At 42.3% G+C, this 20,071-nt stretch overlaps 1 protein-coding gene across 3 annotated transcripts in view; it reads right to left on the bottom strand.

The window, feature by feature from the left end:
• LOC124614034 (RUN and FYVE domain-containing protein 2) overlaps nucleotides 1-20,071 on the bottom strand; it is a 149,029-nt gene that overhangs the window by 88,627 nt on the left and 40,331 nt on the right. For all 3 annotated transcript variants that reach the window (XM_047142859.1, XM_047142860.1, XM_047142861.1), the window contains 3 exons: nucleotides 13,366-13,573; nucleotides 7,723-7,886; nucleotides 625-925 (listed from right to left, as the gene is read on the bottom strand). In XM_047142859.1, the coding sequence (XP_046998815.1) occupies nucleotides 625-925; nucleotides 7,723-7,886; nucleotides 13,366-13,573 (673 nt within the window). The remainder of the gene's footprint in view (nucleotides 1-624; nucleotides 926-7,722; nucleotides 7,887-13,365; nucleotides 13,574-20,071) is intronic.

Here is a 20,071-nt window from a genome sequence, read left to right as displayed (position 1 = left end):
TTTCAATAAAACAGTACACCCAGTTCTGTACACACTATTCTGACAGCCAACTTCCTCACAGTGGTGCATTATTAATGAAGCAGACAGTTTAACTTTTTAGTACTCACAATAAACTCTTAAGGCAGGAATATATTTACAAATTCCTGCAGTAGTTGAATATGACTTTCTTCATGGTAAAAATGCTCCACACTGTCCACAAGAATGGTGCAATGAGATGTGAGTACTTCACACACTGTTAAGGAAATATGGCTTATTTCTCCATTGTGCTTAACATTTGGACATGAACACTGTGTTGTCATATGGCAGTCTGATCAAATTACAAGTACTAATGATTAGAAATGAGTACTATTCAAACAAGTTTGACATTACTGGCAGCTGTATATTCTTATACAATATATGAAACAGTGGTCTGAGACTGGTACAGTCTTTTATAGGAATTGTAGATGTATGACAACAGGCCAACGACAAGAATTTGTTTACATGAAAAGAAAAAGAGTAAAGAAATTTGCCATAGTCAAATTTGTACACCAACTGGGTAGGTGAAGGAGAAGGCGCTTAACATTTAATAATTCATTATTCACAGCCAGCAAAATGGGATAGAATAAGAAGGTACAGTAAGATTACCTGTAAATTCAGTTCCTTTTCAGCCTCCTGCCTCAATTTTCTCTCATTTTCCAGTTGCTGTTTCAGATCTTCCACTTCTGCAGACTGTTCGGTCTTCTTATTTTGAGCTGGCAGATTTTGTTCTCCTCCTCCTTCGTCCATTCGCTCCGAGTTGGAATCAAGTCCAAGCTCTTTCTTAAGATTTTCATTTTCCTCATACAGTGTTAAGAGGTTGTTTTTTGCAATAGCAAGATCTTCCTTCATCAATGCATTTGTTGTTGTTAATGCTTCAACTTTTGCCTGAAGATTTGTTACTGTGGCACTGTAATGTGAAAGACTATCAGTGTAGTTCCGCTTCAGCTTTATGAGAAACTATCATATATTTATATGTACGGCAAGCAAAATACTATTTCAACAACTGAAATCTGTTATGAGCACATGAAGCTAAATTCCCCCTGAAAGTCTAGCAAAATGCAGAGTGCCTGAACAAACAGCTTAAGTTTATTCAATCATCATATCAGTCAGTGAAATAGTAGAGGTCCTCAATGCACTGTACTACATGATATATGTGCAATTGTATCACATCCTTGCAGGGATGGTGACACAACTCAAAAATGCAATACTTGAATTATAAATAAAAATAAATCTCTAACCCAGCTGGGAATCAAACCCGGGCCCTTAGAATTGACATTCTGCCACACTGACCACTCAGCTACTGGGAGTGGACAATACTTGAATTAATTCCATACGACTTATACTGAATGAAATAGTATAAGCTTCCTTTACATTTCAAGTAAGAATTTTTGGCAGTAAATTCCATTATAATTTTTGTTCATGCTGGGGCAGTTCACATGTGTTTTTCTGGGACATAAACTAAAAATGCCATTTTTCGACTTTTATTACTTTTCTTGCCAGGCTGCAATATTAAACACATGTGCAACAACACTACCTGCCCAGATAGCCCTGGTCAGTATGCTGGCCAGCCTGGATGACGTTTTTAGGCTGTTTACCACAACTCACTAGGTGAATACTGGGCTGGTACCTAAGTCACACCTCAGTTATATGATTCACAAACATTTAAAAACTTTTGCTCACTTTCATATGAATAAACCTACACACAGAAAGTTACGGCATACATATTCCCTTCCAGAGAGTAACAAATTAATAACAAGAAGTGCATCCAGCCACCCCTTAGAACACCATAGCAAATCCATTCATAACAATACAGACCCTGTGCTGATGGGGGACAAAGTGACAAGAAAAAGAAGACCTAGACATGTGCCTTCACCTCTAACAATAAATTAATATATTTACAAAACACACAAAAAAATTGTCAAAGGGTAGTGACAATCATATTATCTTGTTATTTCTCACCTAAACAATTGGTGTAGAGTCACTGACGGGCACAATGGAAACACTGCTAAATATTTAAGCTTTCAGACAAAAAAATCCTGCTCCAGAAATAATAAACACACAAAGAAAACCCACATACACAGTCTCCCGAATGCTGTGGCCCAAGTGAGGGCTGCAACTGTGTCTGACATGAACAGCAATCTTGGGTGGTGGTGGTGGTGGTGGTGGTGGTGGTGGTGGTTGTGGCGGCGGCGGCGGCGGCAAGGAGGATGGGGGGGGATGGGGCTACAAGGTACAAAGTGAGATGACTGTGCTGGGAGGGAGGGAGGGCAAAGGAGAGCAGAAAAGGAAGTGGGGAGACATAGGGAAGTGAAAAAGACTAATAGGTGCATTGGTGGAATACAAGGCATTTGTACTGCTGGAGTAAAATTGGAAATTTGTGGTAAGGTCTTATGGGGCCAAACTGCTGAGGTCATCAGTCAATAAGCCTACACACTACTTAACCAAACTTAAACTAACTTAATCTAAGGACAAAACACACACACACCCATGCCAGAGGGAGGACTCGAACCTCTGACCCAGGGAGCCACACAGACCGTGACAAGGCACCTCAGACCACGCAGCTACCCCACGCAGCACTGCTGGAGTGGGAGCAGAAAATGTGATACGTGTGTGTAGGACAGGAACTAGCACAGATCTTAGGCCATGGGGGTTCAGGAGCAAAGGATACGTTGTAGGAAGATTTCCCACCTGTGCAACACATAAAAGCTGGTGTTGGTGGGAAGGATCCAGATGGCACAGCCTGTGAAACAGCCACTGAAGTGATGCATATTGGTTTGTGCAAGAACAGGGTGGTCCAGCTGTCTCTAGGCCACAATTTGGCAGCGGCCATTCATGCAAATGGACACCTTATTAGTTGTCATTCTCTTGTAGGAATCAGCACAGAGGATGCAGCTTAGTTTGTAGATTACATAGCTGCTATCACATATAGCCCTGCCTTTGATGGGTTAGGAGATGCCTGAGACAACTGGAGTAGGTGGTCATGTGAGGATGGGTGAGGCAGGTCTTGCATCGAGGTGTATTTCAGGGATATGAGCCATGAGACAAGGGGTTGGGAGAAGGGATCAAGAATTAAGGACAAGGATAATACTTAGATTCAGTGTGGTGGTGGGGAGGGGAGGGGGGCTGGATACCACCATGAGAGAGGTGGATAGGATAATGGGTAGCGTATTCCTCATTTCAGTGCACACTGCGAGGTAGTTGAAGCCTTGGCAGAGACTGTGATTCAGTTACTCCAGTGGACAGTGGGTATGTGCAAGGTGGTAGGTGACTGGAGAGAGAAGACAGAGGAGATATGTTTCTGAAAAAGGTTGAGGGTAGGGGGTCATTTTGGAGTGTGAAGGCCTCAGTGAGACCCTTGGTATATTTGATGAGGAACTACTCATCACTACAGATGCAACGATCATGGTTGCTAAGCTCTAAGGTAGAAACTTCTTGGGGTGGAATAGGTGTCAGGTGTCGAAGTGGAGGTATTGTTGGTGGTTGGTAGGTTTGATGCGGATGGAGGTGCTGTTGTAATCATCCTTGAGACAGAAGTCAACACTGAGAAACATGGCTTGTTCGATTGAGGAGGACCACATGCTGCAAATCAGGAAAAGCAATGTGGATAGGGTGTCGGATGGCGCCATGGAAATGTCCACAGTTGTACCACAGATCTGTTTGTAGATGAAGCCTTCAAAGTAGAAGTAATTGTAGGTGAGAATATACTAGTTGGTCACAGTGACAAGGAAGGAGATTGGTTGTTTGGAGTCTATCGTACACTGGGAAAGGTAGTGTTCAATAGCAGCAAGGTACATAAAGGTGGCATCAACAGTGACAATCCAGGCACCAGATGGTAAAGGAACACAAACTGTGGAGAGCTGATGGAGGAAACAGTTGGTGCCTTTCATTTAGGAGGATAGGTTGGTGCTGATCCATGAACGCAGAGAGTTTGTCAGTGGTGCACAGTAACCGGCCACAATGGGGTGTCATGAGTGGTTGGGTTTATGGATTTTAGGAAGCATGTACAAGATACGAGTGTGAGGATTGGTAGGGATGAGGAGAGTGTCAGATTCAGCAGAGAAGTTGTAGGATGGGCCTCAAGATTTGAGGAGGGACTGGAGATCTTGTTGGGTTGCTGAGATGGGGTCAATGTGGCAGGATTTGTACATGGACAAATGTGACAGCAGGCAAAGTCTCTCCTCCAGGTAATCCTTGCAGTTCATAACCACAGTGGTGGAGCCTTTGTTGCCAGGTCAGAGTATGAGGTCAAGTTCAGTTTTTAAGCGGTGACTTGCTGTTCTTTTGCAGATGGGAAGCTGGTTTTCTTGTTGAGGGTTTTGGGGAATGATGTGAGGCAAGGTTCGAGGTAAGGAAATTATGGGATGTTAACGGGGTGATTTGGAGGGCAGTAGGGTGGATGAGGGGGAAGGGCTAGATCACAGTTGTATGGAGGAGTGAAATGAGTCAGACAGGGTTCAATTTTGGTTTTGGATTGAATCTCGTTGGTAGGGTTAATAGCAAGAAAGTGTTCCGACTGTAGGGGCTGGGAAAAAGGAGAGAAGGTCTTTAACTAGTCCAACATCATTGGATTTGGGAGTGAGAAAAAACTCATGGCCTCTGGAAATGACTGATACTTCTGTGGGGCTGAGGATTTTGAAGGACAGGTTCATGACTCTGTTTCGAGTCTGTTTAGGTTCTGTATTTTGTTTGGTGGTGGGAGCTTCTGAGGGTGTGCTATACGTAGTCGATCTGCAAGGCAGGGTTTTTCAGCGGTGAAGGGACACAGGGGAGGTTTGATGGAGGTTCTTGTAGAGGTGATGAGTAGTGGTAGTCCAAGATGGGAGTAGATGATAAACAGGTTGGACAGTTTTTTGGGGCGGCATTATGCATACTACTCTAGTTGCTGGAGGGCAAGAGTTTCAACATGGGAGAGGGATACAGGAATTTCGGATAGCAGAGCAGAAGAATATTAAAGACAGAGGTGAGGTAATACAAGAAGGTTTTACAGGACTTAAAGTTGGTGAGGACTATGGACTGACAGAATTTGAACAAATAGAGGTAATTGTGAGGGGAGGAGTTACGGCCGGAGATGGTTAATTTGAGGTCAGACCATTTGGTGGTGGGGGGGGGGGGGGGGGCGGTATTCCATGAGCTAGGCAGCAACACAGTAACAGTATCTGAGACTGGGCTCTGGATAGTGATTGAGAAACTTTTCTTGTCTGCAACTCAGTATCTTCTCTACATGTAACTTTTCAACTGATATGAAGAAATGAAACCAATAATTTTCTCTGCAGTAATAAATGTAGTACCTCCAATTTTAATGGAAGAAAATGATGTTAAAATGGTTTTGATATAAGCTTTAATAATTCAAACAGAGAAGCAGTTTTACATCTTCTGAGTTTTCTTAGCCTATCCCCTTACAGTCCTTCAATTCTCACCCAGCCCTCCATTAAAAGCCTTACTTATCTTCTTGCTAACAAACAGAATCCAACACACTCATTTCTATTCATGGCATCCCATGGCTCTGTCTAACATGTTTTCCCCTCTTCTACAACACAGGCAACCTTTTCATTAACAGTTTTCTATAGATTCCCACTATTTGCTACTCCAACTTCTCTAACATGGGGAATAGCACTCAAAATTGTAGAAATAGTGTAACATTTAACTCTGTTTCATTTTACAGTGCATAATCAAATGCACAAATGTTGATAGTGCACATTAATTTTGAATGCCACACAATGATAACTTTTCACCAGTTGCTAGTAGGTTGCTATATCTTCCTCTTACATAAAAATTATCATTTTCAGCTTTTTATCAAATTTATCATACCATATTTCTCCATTCTGCCTAAATCTACAAAATTTCTCAGTGACTTACTTCTTTTATAAAAAAAGTCTGATACTTACCTTCAACAATATATTCAAATTTTATCAATATATGAAGTCCATCCTTCTATCAATTCATTATTGCAAAAGAAACAAAAAGTAACTTTGTATAAATCCTCTTTTTTTAAAACTGATATGAAATTAATGTATGCATACATTTGGCAATGGACTTTTATACATTTGAGCCATTATCATAAATTGGGAAACTAGATTTCAGGTTCAATTACACTAGATGTTCCATCAAATATCAGGTGGCTATTAGCTGTAGTATGACAGAATGTTACCATGGATATCAAAGAATTGTGAAACTACAGTATTGGAAAGTTGTGGTGGAATATAAATAATTTAGTAGCAAATGTCAAACACACACAGACTTCTGCAGATACAATAAACTGGCTAATATAGTATTCCAGACAAGGAGATTTGCAGGTCAATTGGGGTGAGGGGAAAAAAGGACGTGCAGAACAAGAGGAAAGGTTGGGGAAGGATAGTTGACAGCTGGGAGGAGATCAGCAGCAACTGCACAAGACAGGAATGCTTGAGGGAGAGATAGCAGGTGGATGGTACAGAAATGCGATACGGGAACTGGTACCAATGCATTCATGCAGCACACAATGACAATGAACATGACAATGTAGAAGAGAAGACTGAGAGGGGGTGACAACAGAGGATGGGGAGACTGCAAGGAAGAAGGTGGGAGTGTAAAATGTGTGAATTTAGGGTCCTGGATGCGAAGTAGGGGGCTAGCAGATATTGGGGCCAGGAGTATTATGGGAATGAAGGATGTGTTGGAAAGATAACTATCTAGTTCAGAGAAGATGCTGTTGGAAGGAACAGTCCACTGTTGGAAGGAACAGTCCACATAGCATGGGCTGCAAAGCAGCCACTTAAACAGTCACTTAAAGGAAATGTGTTTAGTAGTGCATTCTGCCACTGGGTAATTAGCGCTTCTTGGCCACAATTTGGCAAGGGTCTGTCATTTGATTGGACATTTAATTGATGATCATGACCACATAAAACAATGGGTAGAAATTGCACCAGAGCTGGTATACGACATGATTGTGTTCACAGGTGGCCCTGCCTCTGCAGGAGTAAGATAAGGCTGTGACAGGACTGGAATATGATGTGCTGAGTGGATGTATGAGACTTGATGCCACACCTACTTCCAACCCCTTGCCTGTCTGATACACCCATCCAGCACATCTAACTCCAACACAGTCACAGGTTTATCCTATCTGATTGGAGGCAGGGCTATTTGTGAAAGCAGTCCAGTTATATACCAGCTTTGTGGAAAGTCTGCGCAGCATTTTACGTGGGCATGACCGCCAACGAGATGTCCACTCTAATGAATGGCCACCACTGAACTGTAGACAAAAGCACAACTGACCATCTAGTGAGACATTCAATTTCAATGGTTGGTTTACAATTCGTGCCATCTGGATCCTTCCTCTCAACATCAGCTTCTCTAAATTAGACAGATGAAAGTTGTCTTTGCAGCACACCCTTCATTCCCATAGGCCCTCTTCCCCACAGCCATCTCCACCATACCCCAGGACCCTATCTTCAACAGAGAAGTGTGAAAAATACATGAAGACATGTAATAGGGATGTATATTTTCATAAATATTTCTTATTTTAAAAATTTATTTATAAATGGTATGATAATTACTATGTCTCGTGATCTTCACTCACTCATTCAGTCTTCCTAACAGGCTGACAGAAAACCTGGAGCTAAAACACACACACACACACACACACACACACACACACACACACACACAGGCACATGTGTGGCAACAGATCAACAGTTACCTTGGCACTGCTGTCTCAATTATACTTACTTAAGATGCCTATTAAGCTCTTCTATGTAATTTTTCTGATCAAGAACTGTAGTCATGTTGTCTTGGTCCAGCTCATCTTCTGGAGAACCCTCAGGTGTGTGATTTGAGGAACGCAGGTACAATGAAAAATCTATCACACCTTGCTGACAATCTAAGTCCTCTTCCTGTAAAATGAAACAAAAAATAAAATATGAAAACAATCATTTTCTATGTCTCTCTTTCTCCAAAATGAAATCTGTGATGCAGTGCAATGATTATGCTCACAATAATTCAAGAGTCTGACAGTGCACTGTGGGGAAAAAAAACTGTATGAAATGTAAAAGGAATTTTGTTCATGAGATACAAGTGTTCTAAATATGTTTGAAGTTTATCAGTCATGACTTTCAGATCATGCTTTAACTGTTTGCAGACGAAAATTCAAAACTCATGTCCACCATGAGACTAGAAGAAACCTTTATTAAACTGAAACATACTGACATTAACATTGTAGAATCACAATAATCATTACGCAACTGACACAACCCTGACTTGAAACTTGAAAAAATAGCTTTAGCAAAAAATTGTAGCAATAGATAAGAACCACATAATCAGGCAGAGTCTGACATACAATTGCTTACTTAATGACTCCACTGCATTTATAGATGAATCAAACACTGAATGTTCCAAGTTTGCAAAACTAAACTGACAAGTGTAGAAAACAGTAAAAAGATATTATGAAAAGGAAAGTTCCTACTCACCATATAGTGGAGTTGCTGAGTCGCAGATAGGCACAACAAAAAGACTCTCTCAAATAAAGCTTTTGGCCATTAAGGCTTTCGACAACAATACACGCGCGCGCGCACGCAGTCACACACACACACACACACACACACACACACACACACACAAACGCAACTCACACAGACAAGTCATCTATTGTTGATGTAGGCCTTAATGGCCAAAAGCTTTAATTGTGATAGTCTTTTTTGTTGTGCCTCTCTGCAACTCAGCATTTTCACCATATGGTGAGTAGCAGCTTTCCTTTTCATAATACTGTCACATTCCATCCTGTATTTTCCATTGTTTGACATAGTACAAGAAATATCGTATGTCACAATAATGGAGAGCAGAATGAAAAACAATTATTTCTCATTAATGGAGATATCTTGCTAGAAAATGTGACAAAAGTGCAGAAATCAGAACACAACACTTGGGAAAAAAAAAAAAAAAAAAAAAAAAAAAACATCAATAAAATGTGGCATTTACAGGAAGATTCCACAAATGAATCTCGCAAGAACTATAAAGGTTCATTACGAAAACCTCAATATTTTTTTCCTTTCAGAAGTTTTGAAACTGAATATTAATGAAAATTATTGTGTTTCTATGCCTACTACTTCATCAGTTATGTGGATATTTTGGGGATTGGTATGCTTCAGTGCATAAATGAGATCTGTGTAAATTAGTACTGTAAATCATTTTCTTATGACAATGCTGTACTACAGTTCCATCTTAGGTACATTACTATGGATGTGTTTAAATGAGATTGTAATTTATATGCAAATGAAAAAAGGTTAAATATTTCACATATTCTACAGTCTTTTATACCTATGGAAGGAACAATAGTACATCAGTTCATTTGTAAACACGTAGTACACATTTTTGTTTGTACGCCACATTCCACTGCTTCACTTTTCCCTATGGGTCTACAGAATAAACAGAGAATATGATATCCACTCTAATTTAATGGCACAATCTTCTGTCTGCAGTTAACAGTGTGCCTCAAATTTGTTGGTTTATACTGTAGCTTTAACCTTTTCACTGACAAGTTACCAGCAGCACACAGTACGCCTGTAGTCTTGTATGTGAAATTGGAGCATATCCTGGTAAGCCAGCCATATTTGCACTCACCTATCCCTATCAAATAGTCATCTGTGCTTCATTTAAAACTCTCTCCATTCTTCCCTGTTCATTGTGAATTCTACATTACTTAAAACACTTTGTAATATAATGAATAACAATTATGGAAATTCCAGGATGGAAAAATTAGTTAAAACAGGGAAAAGAAATCAGTCACTATAGAGGACTGATAAACAAGTAATTCAAGCTCTTACTCTTTTCCTGGTAAGAATACACACATTCACACGCACAAGAATACAGACATTCACATGTATGCACCCATGGAGGCGGAGAGACCAATTATCGAAAGCAGTTGCCTGGATTGATGGAGATGGGGAGACTGGGTAGGGAGGGAAGGACGCATGCACGACACAACAACGGGGGGGTAGCACAGTAGTGTGAGGCAGATCTATCGCTAGATGACTCAGTGGCTGCACAAGATAAAAAGAGTTCAAAGGGTAGAGAATATAAGGGGCGGGGGGGGGGGGGGGGGGAGAGGGAGAGAGAGAGAGAGAGAGAGAGAGAGAGAGAGAGAGAGAGAGAGAGAGAGAGAGAGAGTGAAATGCTGAGGTCATTGGTCCCTAGACTCATACACTATTTAAACTAACTTATGCTAAGAACAACACACACACCCATGCCCGAGGGCGGACTTGAACCTCCAGTGGGGGAGGGCTGCACAATCCGCGACATGGCACCTCAAACTGCAGGGAACTCCGCGGCCCCTGGTAATGAAGAGGGAGTTAGGGAGGTAGGGGGGAGGGAGAGGAAGGGAGGGGAAAGGGTTGGAGAGGGGATAGAGTAGGGGAGGGGGAAAGAGTGAGAGAAGGGGGAGGGGTGAGAGAGAGGGGGGAGGGGTGAGAGAGAGGGGGGAGGGGGTGAGAGAGAGGGGGAGGGCAAGGGCTGAGAGAGAGGGGGGGCAAGGGCTGAGAGAGAGAGAGAGAGGGGGGGGGCAAGGGCTGAGAGAGAGAGAGAGAGGGGGGGCAAGGGCTGAGAGAGAGAGAGAGAGAGAGGGGGGGCAAGGGCTGAGAGAGAGAGAGGGGGGGCAAGGACTGAGAGAGAGAGAGGGGGGGCAAGGGCTGAGAGAGAGAGAGGGGGCGGAAGGGCTGAGAGAGAGAGAGAGGGGGCGGAAGGGCTGAGAGAGAGAGAGGGGGCGGAAGGGCTGAGAGAGAGAGAGAGGGGGCGGAAGGGCTGAGAGAGAGAGAGAGGGGGCGGAAGGGCTGAGAGAGAGAGGGGGGGCAAGGGCTGAGAGAGAGAGGGGGTGGCAAGGGCTGAGAGAGAGAGGGGGTGGCAAGGGCTGAGAGAGAGGGGGGGCGAAGGGCTGAGAGAGAGGGGGGGCCAAGGGCTGAGAGAGAGGGGGGGCCAAGGGCTGAGAGAGAGGGGGGGGGCAAGGGCTGAGAGAGAGGGGGGGGGCAAGGGCTGAGAGAGAGGGGGGCAAGGGCTGTGAGAGAGGGGGGGCAAAGGGTGAGAGAGAGGGGGGGCAAAGGGTGAGAGAGAGGGGGGGCAAAGGGTGAGAGAGAGGGGGGGCAAAGGGTGAGAGAGAGGGGGGGCAAAGGGTGAGAGAGAGGGGGGGCAAAGGGTGAGAGAGAGGGGGGGCAAAGGGTGAGAGAGAGGGGGCAAAGGGCGAGAGAGAGGGGGGAGCGGTGAGAGAGAGGGGGGAGGGGGGAGAGAGAGGGGGAGGGGCGAGAGAGAAGGGGAAGGGTGAGAGGGGAGAGGGAGGGAGAGCGTGGGACAGGAGAGTGGGAGGGAGAGAGGGGGCCGTGGGGAAGGAGAGGGGGGCCGTGGGGAAGGAGAGGGGGCCGTGGGGAAGGAGAGGGGGGCCGTGGGGAAGGAGAGGGGGCCGTGGGGAAGGAGAGGGGGCCGTGGGGAAGGAGAGAGTGGGAGAGTGAGAGTGGGAGAGTGGGAGGGTGAGAGTGGTGGAGGCAGAGGGGAGTGGGGAGAGTGGTGGAGGGAGAGGGGTGGAGGGAGAGGGGTGGAGGGAGAGGGGTGGAGGGAGAGGGGTGGAGGGAGAGGGGTGGAGGGAGAGGGGTGGAGGGAGAGGGGTGGAGGGAGAGGGGTGGAGGGAGAGGGGTGGAGGGAGAGGGGTGGAGGGAGAGGGGTGGAGGGAGAGGGGTGGAGGGAGAGGGGTGGAGGGAGAGGGGTGGAGGGAGAAATGGGAGAGGGAGAAATGGGAGAGGGAGAAATGGGGAGAGGGAGAAATGGGAGAGGGAGAAATGGGAGAGGGAGAAATGGGAGAGGGAGAAATGGGAGAGGGAGAAATGGGAGAGGGAGAAATGGGAGAGATGGGGGATGGGCAGAGTGGGCTGGAGAGGGTGGGTGGAGAGAGGGGGTGGGGGAGTGGGGGAGGGGGGGAGGGGGAGTGGGAGTGCGGGAGGGAGAGAGTACCCACAAAGCCTGCAGGGGGAGAGAGGTGGGAGAAGACAGTACATTGTCTGGAAGTGGAAGAGGTATGGGCATACGACTGAAGGGAAGAGCTAAGATGAGGTAGTAGGAAACCAGTTTGCACAGGTTTACGCTAGTGAGATTGTGAGAGTGGAGAGAGTAGGAAACCCATGCAGTCAGTCAGTCTCTCTCTCTCTCTCTCTCTCTCTCTCTCTCTCTCTCTCTCTCTCTCCCCCCCCCCCCCCGCCTCCCTCTCCCTCTCCCCTCCTTCCCTCCCTTTTTCCACATTCTCTTGTACTCTCATCCATCTTTCTTTCCTCCCCTCTCCTCCCTCCACCCTCTAACCTCTCTTTACACCTTATATGCTCTACCCTCCAAACTTCTTTCACTTTGTTGTGCAGCTGCTGTATTATCTGGAGATAATCTGCTTCTCACTTCCCTGCCACCCCCTCCTGGCCTTGTGCATCTTCTCGTATGCCTTCGCTGTTGTGAACTGGGGGTGCTCACTTTCATGAAAATCTCACTGCCAGTAGTATGGATACATGAGTTCTAGGGCAGCATACACACAATGAAAGTAACACAGACCAGTGAATAGTAAAATATATGACTCAACTTTGCTAACACTCGTTACAGCAATTGCAGAAAGCAGATTTGCCTATCTGTCATGTGCTGACTACAGTTCCATGAACACAAACTAGATAATGTTCTCTGAACTAAAGCAGGAAGAAAACTTATCTTCTGTCAAGAAGCACTAGTCGAAGGACAGTTCTTACCTAAGAGTATTCAGTTTAAATCTTTAGCCAGGTGGCCTCTGTCCATATGTGATAATTCTATTCACCGCTCAGTTTCTACTAAAGACTAACCACTGTCTCTCTATCAGCCAATGTTTCTATATCATTCAATGACTTGAGGACACAACTAACATTCTGCAAGAACTCCCAGAAAAACTTGGACCAACATACAATTTGCAGCCGACAACTTCTGCTCATGCACACTTACTTATGTGCACATCTATCTTAGGGGTAGCACTGCTACTCCAGGGGACGTAATTCTCACAGCCTGTATGACTGGTTTGCAACAGATGTCCAGTTCTGGTACCTACCATCACAAACGTTTGTTGTGTGGTATTTTAATGTACTATGTTCCCCACCTTCATCTACCCCAGCAACTGCTTATAATATAATGAAATTATTTTCAACTGCTTATAATATAATGAAATTATTTTCTCCACATACTTGCTTTAACATCATATTACACTGTGAAATATCTCTATTTGGTTTTCTTTGTGGTCATGAAGTATCTATTTCTGCACACATTTCACACACAGTCTCATCAGCATAACACAAAATATTCCGTAAGTAATGGAAACTGAAATCAGAGCATTTTTACCTTCACGCATAAATTGCAGTCTATAACATTCAGCCCCACAAGCAGACCAATAATAACAATGGCTTCTTCACTCATCATCAAAGCGTCAGGCTCAAAATATTCAGACAGCAGATCATCTTTGTGGTCTATGAGAATTTTCAAATAATCTGCAAGTTTCTTCTGCATTAAGGCTAATCGCAGCCAAGCACGAGCTCTTCCCATATGTGTCCTGAAATGAATGAGGGGATTTATGTTTCTTTTATATGTGGTGTTGAATGTAATGTGTCACTGGTAATAGGTGTAAGTACATAAAGAGGCTGAAGGGAAACAGACATGCACACTTAGTAAAAGTTAGACATTAAATTTATTTTAATCAAGATATCACAGTAGATTATCTTAGTTACTACTCTTGAACTCTATGGCAGGTTGTCACATCTATAAAAATTAAAAACCTGGAACACAGCAGCCTGGCTAAAACCAAAATAGTTGTTCACAACAGGTAAATGTCACAGAGCATTAACAATAAAAGTAAGTATGAAACATCAGGTCACAGCCATTACCAATGTACCTGATTGTGGTGATCTCTTGTCTTTGTAGTTCAGTGGTAAATCATGAGGCTACAAATTAAAAGGTCACAGGTTCAACCCCAGTTGGTCACTCCTAGGATTTAAATGTCACTTATCACTTTTTTCACTTCTGGCTATGACTGTTAAAGTGAAATATGTCAAGGTGCACCATGGTTTAAGACCCACACTAAACTGTAGCTCCCCCAATAAGTGTGTGGGTAAAGCAGTTCAAAGGTCAGAGGACATCAATGGATAACACTTACAATAGTATTATGTCCAGTAATTTATGTATTTATGAAGAAAATAACTTTATTAAACAGATTTTGAATCTGCGAACATTTTTGAAGGTCAAAGCGTTGAACAACACAGTAGTCACATTTGTGAATTTGTGGACTTTAAGAGGGCCTACGGCTCTGTAGACAGGAAGGCTATCTTTGATACACAAGAAGAATATAGAATAGGCACAAAAACTCACAGAGATCACTTCCAAAATAAAATTTATGGGGGAAAATGCAGAAACATTCGAGATATATACCGGGATCAGACAGGGAGCTGTCTCTCTCACTGCTTTCATTCAACACATTCTTGGACAAAAATTATCAAACAATGGAAAGAAAAGTAAATGGAATTACTCACAAAGAACACATGCAAACAAGGCAATAATAAAATGCCTGGCATTTGCAGCAACATAAGAAAAACGGAAACAATTACATGAAGTGTCTGCCAAAACAGGTCATAATGCAATACATGGAAAGAAATAACAATAACACACAAGCCATGAATACAACATAAAGATTAACAAAGTGGAAAAATTCAAGTATCTAAGGGAATATATATAAATAGGATGACCAATCAAGGCATTGAACATAGAACGACCAGAAAAACTTCAGAAAGCGTACAAACTGACTTCAATACTGTTGCTCTAACAGAAGCACCCTATACATCAGAAATGGCCTCAATCTGAGCATTAGACATCTCACACACACTCACACACACACACACACACACACACACACACACACACACACACACACTGACAGACAGAATGAACAACACTGACGATGATGATTTTTGATGTACAAACAGATCTGTTACAACGACCAATTAGTTTCAAGAAATAGAATAATATCTTAAACAAGCAGGAACCTGTCGGAAAATGATAACTGAAAGAGATACATTCAGAAACAAAATTATGAACACAAAATCTTAAAAAAGAAAGGAAGAAAACAGGGAAATTATGGATAAAGTAAAGGAAACAGGAACGCAGTCAGAGAATGAAGAGATTTTGGGAAGAAAAGAAAAAGAAGAAAGCAAGAAAAAATTCAATTAGTTGTTGTTGTTGTTGTTGTTGTTGTATTACACTTATTTAGACAAGCTACTCAGCTGACCGGTATCGGTATGAGGTAAGCTGAATTAGATGCACAACTGAACGCTAACAGGGCCAGGTCTCAGGATGCTTCTTGGCAGTTCGGCTTATGGCTAGTTGACCAGTACAAGCAAGTTCAGGTTCAAAGACTTGCAGCATCGCCAGAAATTGGGAAAATCCCTAATATAGGAATTTGGATGCCAATTACTCATGTGGTCTTTGTGCACAAGATGCTCTAAGAAATGGTGGAGCATGAGGCAATCTTAAAGATGGCTAAGTTACAGATCTTTTGATTTGACAATAATTCACATCAAATATTAATGCAAAACTGAATACTTTGTAATCCCAGAAAAATGTGGTGCATCCAGTGACACAACAGTATTTCATTATCAAAAACTACAGAGCGAATAAACATTTTCACACTGACACACTGAATTAACCACTTTTAATCACTTGATGAGATTTTAACAAATGTTACCTCAGATAATAGCTTTGCACTATAGCTGTCATACCTGAAAGCTACCTATCTGTATCTCTCTTTATTTATTATGCCTTTTATTTTTGTTTCATTATGCAAACATTTGTCTGAAGATTGAATCCACCTCTATTACACAACAAATGAATACAGCATGAATACCTCATATTTTGTCCGACTTTTGTATTTATTAATGAACAGTTTACTACTTTGCACGTAATTTTATTTAAATGTTGACTGTGAGTCCTATTAAAAACTGTTAATTTAAAAGGAGGCAATCGCATGTGTTAGCAGACACCACAACTGAAATGAGAACTGAACGACGTTTCTGTCAAGAAGGCATGAACAACAATTTGTTGTCATTTAACATGAGCACACTTGCGCAAGAATACTGGCTTACTTATTTATGGACAAATCTGTATTTCTATTTACTGTGAATGTTCTGAGTATGACCAAATGTTTGTAACACTTCTTTATTTAAATGTTGTGATATATTAGTTTAGTGCAGGAAAGAGGTTGAGATGAATCAAATCATGTCTGTAACATGTAAGAAGGATGTATTTTTGGTGGCGATGGCCTTCAGCCAAAGGAAAATCAGACAGTAGTGGAATACTATGGGAGTCAAGTGGGGACTGGGACTTTTCGAAGGAAGAGCACAAGGGAGCGATCAAGGACGGTATGTAGAGTTCTTGAAGAATGCAGATCTGCCTGCAGTAATGTATGTGATTTGATCATGGGTGTGATTGAGTCTGGACACTGAACGGCCACTATCATACTTCTGAAGGGACTTCATAATTTGAGAGGTATGAGTATGCTCCAGAGTAGAATGCTTAACTTTTTCCGCTTGTAATACAGAATTGTACATAGACAGGGTAAGAGTTACTGTTCCTTGTATCGCATGTGTTAATTCGTGAATCATCATGTTGAACTCTGAATTATTTTTAGATGGTGAATAATTTGTGTACTGTGATTACAAAAGGAACATAGTTTTCGCAAACCTTTGATGACTGTTTCATATGGGGATTTTGCTATTATTCTCGTAATGCTCTCAATGTAACTTTACTGCATTTGATACTTTCTGTCTGTATTTTAACTGAAAACTGCAGCATCACTTCCCATTTATTTGAGATTTCCTTTCTTGAATAAACATTATTCAACATAATTCTCTGTCATCTACATCAATTGCAGCTATTGGAATGGAACCCTTGTTATTAAATTACTCATTCAACTTTTGTGATTCTTGAAGTTTTCCCCGCGTACTGAATATTCTACGACGTTTTGGGATTGGAGCCCGATTGTCACAATATTTCCGCTGTTAACTCCCCCAACCCCTACCCAGCTATCCCTCCCCCCTCCCAGCCTCAGCCTCCTCCTTACCACCACCCTGTTGCCTCTCCCGTAATGCACTGCTGCTACTGCTCATAGTCTGGCTTCAGCTACCAGAGACTGTGGTCATGTGTGTGTGAGTTACGTTAGTGTGACAGGATATTTGGTGACTGTCTTCAAGAGTCCATCAGCTCAAGATTTTTAGCATCTCTGTGATGCCCTACCATGGGTCAAACAAACCTGTGACAATACATGCTGCCCTTTTTTATAGGCATTCAATATCCCTTACAGCCCTGTTTGTTGTAGGTCCCACACACTCAAGCAATGTTCTAAAATGGGTTGCACGAGTGTTTCTAAAGATCCTTTGTAGCTGATAACATTTTACCAGAAGTCTATAGGGTGTCCAGCAAAGGAGCACCTAATTTAAAAATTAAATATCTTGAGAACCTAGATCCACATGAGTGCACAAAAGATATGTTTATTGTGAAAGCCATAACAATTTTAGACATAATTTAAACAGAGGTTTTGAAATAGCTCGAAAAGTTGCTAACAGATGGTGCAATATGCTATGCAGCTCTTACAAAATCAGCGAGCATATTTAAACTCGTCCTCTGCAAGCAGTCTTTGCACTTGCATCACTATTTTTTCAAAATGTCCACCACTCACAGTACCTAGGTAGCACATATGAACAATGAAATTTGCTGTCACATTCTGTAGTACCTCAACAGGAATGGATTCAAATACCACCAAGATTGCTGATTCAAGCTAGTCCAGCACGATGGGACAGTTCTAGTAGATAGTGTCTCTTAATGTGTCCCAAAAGAAGTAGTCACAAGATGGTCAGATAGGGAAAATGTGGAGGCCACTCCATCCCTGTGCCAGTAAATTTGCTATAAACCAACACAATAACCCCATTCCTGAAGTATTCATCAGAAAAGTCGAACACCTGTCTGATGCAATGTAGTCTGGCCCCATCTTGCATGAACCACTCACTGCCTGGTTCATCTTCCAACGGTAGCTGTGCAGTGACAAATTGTTCCAAAATTACAACGTAACATTCACTAGTGATCGTTCCCTCTATGAAAAAAGGGTCATAATACCTCCAATACATACTGCAGTCCAAACAGTAACTTTGGGAGAATACAGTGGCTTCGCTTCACACTAATGGGGATTTTTGTAAACCCAAAATTGCCAGTTGTATTTAGTCATGACTCCATTCAGTAGAAGTGTACAATATCTGTGAATTATATGCAGCCAACATCAAATCCTTCATCATCATTCGTTGTGAAACTCCAGTTGCAACATCAGTGCAGCTCATAAAGATATGGCCTTGTGATTTTGGATTTCAAATGATAACATACGTAGGATCTGTCCAGTGTTTTCTGTGTGCTGGAATGCTTCAAGCCAGTCTCTGCTGCAACTCTTCAGGTGGATTTACTTGGATTTTGCTGAATAATTTCAGAATAACTACACTATGACTGGAGCTAACATTCCCCACTAGATCATCAGCTGTGCTACCTGTCCCTCAGTATTTAGCAAGAGATTGCAAGGTTGTTGTTTTTTTTCTTTTCTTTTTCATTGGATCTTTTTGGTACATTAAATCATATTTGAAAATTGTACATTGTTGCCATAGTAGGACTGTGGTATTCCAGTACCAGAAAAACATGTAGTTCAATGGAATGCATTATTACAACTTTTTCCTCAGGTACGCTAACCTCCTTTCACATTTCAACAGTGGAACTGCTCACTTTGAGATGTGACACACTGTTTATAGGTACTACAAATTGTGATTATTGTGCCATCTGTTAGCAGCTTTTTTTAACTATCTTTGAACTTCTGTTTAAATTCTTACAGCTTTCACAATACCCGTACTGTTTGTTGCACTCATCTATCGATCTTAGTTTCCAAGGAACTCCTTTGCTGGACACACTGTGTCAATGAACTAACATCTGTCCTGCTTTACCTATGACTGAGCATATGTGATCATTTGTATACCTACAGACTGATGTGCTCAAGTATTTGTGGAAGATGGCTGAGTCCAGTTGTGACTCACTGATGTTTTAGTCACAGGATACACCATTTTTCTGCTTTGTGAAGTGTGCAATGTTATATTTCTGAACATTTCAAGCAAACTCCCAACCTCTGCATCACTCTCAAGTCTTATCAAGCTGTGAGTATTAGTTTACTATTAACACTGTTTGCCAGGTCATTAATACACAGCAAGGGTCGCAAAACAGTTCCCTGGGGTGTGAATGAAGTGACTCACTATCCAGGACAACATGCTGTGTTCTCTGTCGAAACAAATCATCTTTCTCATCACAAATTTCAATTAATATGATCACTAATAAGCATTTGTGTGACATCAAGTCAAATGCTTTTTGGAATTCAAAAAAACTGTACCTATCTCACAGCCCTGTGCCATGGCTTTTAGGATTTCTTGAGAGAAAAGCATGAGCTTGGTTTCCCATGACTGACATTTTTAGAATCCATGCTAGTCTGCGAGCAGGTGATCATTCTGTTCAAGATACTTCATCCTGTTTGAGAATATGTACTAAAATCCTGCATCAGATTGTATGGTAGTTTTCTGGATCACTTTGTTGCTCATCTTGTAAATAGGTATGACCTCAGCTTTCTACCATCTAATGAGTACAATTATTTGTTTGAGTGACATATCGCAAATTATTGTTAAAGAAGGGGTTAACTTGGCAGCAGATTCTGCATAGAATCTGGTAGTGATTCCAGTTAGCCCAGGCACTTTGTTCAATTTTAGTGAATATCACTGTTTCTTAACTCCAATGACACTAATATCTGTATTTCTCACCTTCCACAGTGGTGTGAGAAACTCGGGCAGTACTCCTGGATTTTCCTTTATAGAGGAACATTTGAAAATAGAGTTCAGCATTCCTGCTTTTATTTTGCTACTCTCAGTTTCAGTTCCCATGTTGTCCGTGACTCACTGGACACTAACTTCCATGCCACTACCAGCCTTTACAC

Source organism: Schistocerca americana, chromosome 4, assembly GCF_021461395.2.
Source record: "Schistocerca americana isolate TAMUIC-IGC-003095 chromosome 4, iqSchAmer2.1, whole genome shotgun sequence".
NCBI classification, from domain to species: domain Eukaryota; kingdom Metazoa; phylum Arthropoda; class Insecta; order Orthoptera; family Acrididae; genus Schistocerca; species Schistocerca americana.
This window is presented reverse-complemented; position numbering and strand designations above follow the sequence as displayed.